Source organism: Homalodisca vitripennis, unplaced genomic scaffold, assembly GCF_021130785.1.
Source record: "Homalodisca vitripennis isolate AUS2020 unplaced genomic scaffold, UT_GWSS_2.1 ScUCBcl_2983;HRSCAF=8200, whole genome shotgun sequence".
Taxonomy (NCBI): Eukaryota; Metazoa; Arthropoda; class Insecta; order Hemiptera; family Cicadellidae; genus Homalodisca; species Homalodisca vitripennis.
The window spans coordinates 8,627-15,374 of NW_025779112.1; the positions used below are offsets into that span (position 1 = coordinate 8,627).

Here is a 6,748-nt window from a genome sequence, read left to right on the forward strand (position 1 = left end):
ACATTTGCTTTGCTATATTCGAGTCTGGACATATTGACTTAATAAGGTCTATAAGATGGTCAGAGGTTTTGAACGAAATATTGTGTTCAGCAATAAAAGCTGCAATCCTAAGCTCACCTTCCTTTGCTTTAGTTTCTAACAATGTAGGTTTAGTAAAGCTCTCAATAATGGTTTTGGTACTTCGGAATGATTTACAATGTTTGGCATGTTTTTCGGTCTTACAGTGTTTTTTAACTGCGGACAAACCTCCTTTGTTATCCTCACCGCATACTTTACAAAAAAAGTACAACTCCCCTTTTTTACTGGGACGTAGCCACTGCTTAAACTCCTCATGTTGTTCCCAACTGGGTCGATATTTGTGGGTAAACTTACGAACTTTGGAGGAAGTCAAAACTGAAGTCTTGGAAGATTTTTTGCCGGGTTCCCTATCAATACTAAATTCGTCACTTTCACTATCAATCGTGCACTCACGAGATGAACAGGGCTTAGGTTCACTCATTTCACCGCACACACTTACACCGAACAGAAAACACTGAGACAGAAACAGTTAAGGAGTGAGTCCGTGTTAACCGTGTCCCGCCCGCGTGCCAACTGGGTGACTGAGACTGACGACTGTTGGTTTCAAAAGATAAAATATGCGCAAGTACTAATAATTGTGATTCCCTGATCTGGTTTTAATAAGGTTCGTCGTGTGGTTCTATAACCGTGCATGCGCTGCACCCAAGTTAGTTTAGTATTGGGAAACTCTTTCGTGGTTTCAACCGGAACCGGTTGTTATTATGGTTCTTGTGCATCCTGATTTTCTACTCATCAGCTGTGATGAATTTTATCAGTGTCAATATTTTTACCTTCCAAAATCAAAATATCTCCACCTAATTCCCCACAAAATCAAAATCCCCACCTAAATCCCCACTTAAACTTTGAAGCTGTAAAAATCCCCACAGTGGGGAAAAATCCCCACATCTGGGCATGATGAGATCTGGGGAAAACAAAGTGGATCTGCCGCAACAGGGAGTAGTTACTCCTTCCTCTACATCATCCTCTGGTTCAACAGCTGCAGCAGCGACATGTGGTACCTGAAATGAACGACGAATTCAATAGAAACAAACATATATAAACATCTCTATGTTGTTTGGGGTTAATGAAAGTTGTTAGTGATATGGAGGTGTTATTTACTATCTACAATATTATTCTTTGATATTGTTGATTATTACTTTGGTCTTTGGTTATTACTGGATGTGGTAGTACGGCGCCCAGTTCCAACAATGTCTAAAAAATACAATGTTTATTATGGTGTCAGTGTTTAACCTGGTTGCCAGGCGCAGCCGAATGTCTCTCCTGAGCCGCTTCTCTCCGCGGGCCCAAGCGCTCTTGCAGCCAACGAGTACAATGCGACATCCTGTCCAGAAATTGTGCCACATTGCACTAGTGATGGGATAACCGAATGGATTTTATAACCGACTAACCAGTCAGTTATTTTTCTCGTTAATCGGTTATTTTAGTCGAATGAATAACCGATTACCTTTTAAATTCAATCCACATTTTAGTACACAATTTCAGAGTTTATTTACAGATAACAATTACACCTAAACAATTAGCCTAATGCTCTGCTTAACTTACTCTCAATATAACGCATTTCATTTTTGTATTTAAACAAAACACTATTATTCACGAAACACCTTAACCATAATACCTACACAATTATTTTATTTATGTCTTATAAAAAATCAAACATTAAAGTTTGATAAAAGAAGATCTTCTATTGGAGATAAGTAGGTGCGAACTGAACTGATTATTTATATTCTTTGATAGGTATGGAGAGTCAAAGGGATGGGGTGGTGGGGGAATAAACCATTCCTGTTGAGACAGGTACGCGGCGCGGCGCGGCCAATTTACTCACGGCCGTACTTAGCTTTGGCGAGCCCTGGTAAAGATATTCGGTCGGGCCCCGTCGTGTCCCCCCACCAGACACAGTCCCTTCATATAGACGTGTGACTGGCTCCGGAAGAAATTGTACGAAAACCCGGTCTGAGTTCGGACCTGAATACTGTACCTCAGAACCAGACTAGCGCAACTCACATGTCACTAATTTTACAGGAGAGCACAAAACTTGTAAGAACATATGTTTCTTTACTGTAACAATTCTATGGCTTGGACTTTTTATGAATTATTATGTTTTTTATGTTTTTAGAGGTGAATTATTCATGACTTTGGTTTAATAATTTTTTTGAAATTTTTTAATAGCTTGGTAAGGGACTTACGCTGTTATGGTTCAAAATAAAAAAACACATATATTTAAGATACGCTTTTATTTTTATATACATCTAAATTAATAATACTTATTTATTAATGTGTTTACATAAGTAAGGTTAAGTCAAAAATTAAAACATGAAATTCATTGGTAGATGATAAATATTTTTTTAAAATAACTCAACTGACGTTGAATCTTCATCTGGAAAGTCTCCCGCATCCTCTCCATGGGGCAGGAGTTGAAAGTAAGCTTTATACTCATTAGGTACCCATTGTAAAATTGTCATGAGATCTCTGTATTTCTGTGAGCTGATTGGCTTTTTGCTCTGTCTTAGCTGAGGGATGGTTGTAGGCATTGTAACTTCTTGATTTCTCAGAGATCGTCTGGTTAGGTCAACTTCTTTGAACGTGTCATTTTTAAAATTAGTTTTGTAAAAAAGAACACCCACTTTGTCAGATCTAAGTTGCAACCACACAGTTGCAGATATCAAAAAGGGTTCACCATCAGTGTTTTTCTTTCTTGCTACGAAAGCAGATTTTCTGCCTTTCACAATGGCCATGAAATCTAGAAAATCTTCTAAATTCATTCTCTTAACTTCAAAGGGGTCTTTCTTCTTACAGGAAGCAATAAAATTTGCCCAATCATTACATGTATATATTGTGTTGCCAGAAATATGTTTCTTGGCTCTTTCAATTATACTGTGTTGGCCATCTACTTCCATATGTGTGTGACCTGGAAGCAAAAATTTGTGATTTATCTCTCTCAAGTTTGGACTAGTTTTCAATAACCATATATACATTAAAATCATGTACATGTTACGGTTTTTGTCCGCTACAGTTGTCTGTCCAAACGGTTAATTTCTCAATTCCGCTTTCAATAATATCTCTACTTGCCCAAGCATAAAAACAAGAGGCCATTTCACTTCCACCTCTACCCCCTGTTACTTCATCCCATAGCATGCACCAGGTCTTATTGTTTGCAGGATCATGAATCGTGTAATTTAGTGTCCAAAGTTTCCTTAGGTAAAAGCTTTGTGAATTTGTAAGATTAGGTGTAGGGAGACATTTTTGAAGGTCAGCCATTACTACTTTGCTTTTGTGATCTTCTTTTCCATGAAGTTTGTCTTCCCTTTTCAAACGATATCTGGACGCAGCCTCATCTAAATGCTCTTGGTGTCTCCTGCTAATCTCTTCCAATTCTTCTGAATTTTGTTTATTCTTCAATCTACATTCAAATTCATCACACACATCGCATGTGTCATTGTCTGGTAACTTGAATGCCATGTTAAAGTCCTCATTAAACACTTTGCTAAACAACCACTTCTTTGCAGGATTAACTTGTTTTTCTCTACACTCTTCAACATACAGTCCATACATTTTGTTAATGTTGAGGTGATTGCCCAAATATTTCCTGCTTGTACGTTCTCTGCTGTAATGGCTTTGATGCGCTGGATATTTTGAAATATGAGATTTAATTCCATCTATTATTTCATTCTTAATTTTTGTTCCAGGTACATGTTTACCTCTTTGGTCAGGCTCAACCATTCCTGTCTTGCTTGTTTTCTGTTGTGATATTCGCATAAACATCTCAGAGATAGCCAGAGTGTTTAGGAAAAATGTTTTGCAGACTATTTCTTCACAACTATTTATTTGAAAACTAAATTTATTACTTTGAGCCCGGTTTCCCTTTGAGCCATCTTTCTTCCTGGACCTAGCGACAGGCTTGCTGCTTATACAGGAAAACAACAAACTGACGTTTAGAATCCCAGTCTCTGTCTTCTCTCCAAAAATCTGAAAATATACCTTCTCTCTGATCTTTGGTAAAGCGCTGATAGCACTTGAGACGGCAAGTAGATTTGCAAGGAGATTTCAGAGATCTTGCTTTAATCTCTGCTCCCTTAGCACTAAGATAGTTTTTTTCCACTAACTCTTAGCTGTTTCCTCACACATTTTTTTCCATTTGTTTTCATTCCTCACCCTCTTCTTTCCTTTTTTTACATTAGGATTGGTTTTGTTTGCTTCTTCCTCCGTGTCCGAATCAGTGTAAGGAACCAGTAGAATTTTGTCTTGAGCTATCTTTTGGCTCCTCCTCACATAAGAAGTACTGTCACTTGAAACCTTTGAAGCAACTCTAGGAATACTCACTATAGACTCATCAGTAGATAGTTCTGACTCTGAGTTGAAACGAGGACAGTATGTGCTATCAATATCAGTGTCATCTACGTTAGATGACAAAACAGAAGTTCCTGGTGATGGGATATCTGCATTACCAGAGACAGCCAATTCTTGAAGACTATCCTCTTCTTCAGCAACTAGGCCTGAAAAATATGAAATTGTGAATTATCGGTTATAAATGTGGTATTATAAATTTAAAACTTGATTAACACAACCGCTGAAGATCATAATTAAAGTATATATAATTAGAAGTGTTTAAGCATCACATTTTTAGGTCTAGTATGAACTAATGTATGAAAGCCTGGAAAAATTAGTATGACAAAACATTTGTTTTATTGAAATTTTATTCACATTTTGTACAACATAAAAATTTGTCTCTACAAAAAGAAGGCCGAATGTCAAACTTGAGATTAAAATTGCAATATCAAGCATGGTAAACTACATATTTTTAGCAGTTTGCAATCATCAAAGCAGCTTTAAAAATATGAATTAGTTGTATATGGCACCAAAAATTAAGATAAATATATACGTATGAATGTACTTGTAACACACTTAATCTGTAAGAACGAAAAACACTCACTTCATGGGTAAGCTTAAGTATACAAATAGCTATTATTTGTGTAGTATGACAAAAAACAAGTCTACTATAATTTACAAAACTTTCCCATCATGGTGAATGGTTTTATAGGGCTGCAATATAATAAATGACCATCAGTCGATTAACAGTATATCGACTATTCATATAATCGTAGTATCGATATTCGTGATTATCTACCACAACCAAAATATCCTACCGGTAATTACATCATAGTTATTTCAATTCACAGTCTAATTCAGCTGTAATATCTAAAATAATAACAGATGACAATGTTATTAATTTTAAATATTTATAATTCGAATGTTTATGTACTCAATAGTTTCGATATTGACTATCGATATACTGGTATTCGACGGGTGGTCGCTTATTATACTGCAGTCTTTTATAGTAGTGAGTTTAAAACATTCTTGATGAACACTTACCTTGCGATGAAAAGGAGATATCATATGACTGAAAATCCTGGTTGGTAATACCATCATTCCAAACAATATTTTCATCAGTAGCGAATTCTTTATTACTTTCTGATTCGACTTCCATTATATATTCATTTTCATTGTTGAGAAGAACAAACGGATCAACTGCCTGCAAAATATAAATTTATTGTATTTTTACGACCTTCAGTGAAAATAGGCTAATAGTATAATTATTGTTGTGGTATGCTTATAATTTAATTTTGTACGGATAGGCTCAGCCACTTGAAAGTAACTCACACCAGTATTGTAAACAGATTTATCAATCTATACCAATTTGATTACCAATAAGTGTTTTAACCCTATAAGTGGTAGGGATGAAGTTGCTGGAGAGTTTTTAACAAGTTTTGGGACCCAGAGGTTTAACAAAAGAATAATACCAGTTGTTAGAAAAAAATGAGGGCTAAGAGTTATAACAGTAAAAAAATTGGTTTGCAACACAAGTAATTGTATAAGTATATTTTAACCAGGCTTACCTGTAATGATGTCAATGAGGGTGCAGGATTTGTGTCCATCGAAGACAAGCTTAAGACGTTTGTTTCATTGTTTTCTTTAGTAGTTTGTTCTGGTAATAATAGTAATTGCTGAGAATTATTTACATTGTCCTCCAAAGCTAATTGTAAAATAAGTTTCGCCCTGCTGCTCATGTTGATGAAACTATAAGTTTAGGTTAGGGCATCAATTCATGTAAATTTCACATTCGACCAATCAGCTGAGACATGCACAACTACTCTAGAAAATAAAACAGCTGTTTGTATCAACCATTCTAGCAACAATAAAGTTGAGCCAGAGTAGCGTAACTCCCCAGCTGGAGTTACGCTCTGTACTTTTTTAAATTTTTGTGAGGACCATAACATATTAAGTGACCTTACGCTGTTCTGGTTCTTACATCCCTTTGGAATTAAGCTATTTCAAACACTCCTATTTCCTGCTAGGTTTTTTTTTAAGGAGTTACATTGTTATGGCTTTATAAAGCAGAAAAAAATATATACAGAATGCTCAAAACCAGAATATCGAAAAATTTGGAGTTACGCTAGTGTGGTTCTGACGTACAGAATATACAATCAAAAAATTCCAAGCAAACCCGCACTGGCAGAACCGTAATTGAAAACGAAATTCTGTAATTGTATTATTACTTTTTTCTGTGCATACGTTATAGTCATAACATTTTAAAATGTTATATTATCATATATCATCTATAACACTACAAGATAATTGCCGTTCAAATTGCGAAATTATAATTTATTTTAATTAC

At 35.6% G+C, this 6,748-nt stretch overlaps 1 protein-coding gene across 1 annotated transcript; it reads right to left on the reverse strand.

Moving 5' to 3' along the window:
* Positions 1-4,173: 4,173 nt before the first annotated feature.
* LOC124372363 lies at positions 4,174-6,122 on the reverse strand. The gene is made up of 3 exons (XM_046830746.1): positions 5,970-6,122; positions 5,446-5,605; positions 4,174-4,568 (listed from the first exon to the last, which is right to left on the reverse strand). The coding sequence occupies exons 1-3, from the start codon at positions 6,006-6,008 to the stop codon at positions 4,174-4,176; spliced, it is 594 nt and encodes a 197-aa protein (XP_046686702.1). The 5' UTR covers positions 6,009-6,122.
* Positions 6,123-6,748: the final 626 nt, after the last annotated feature.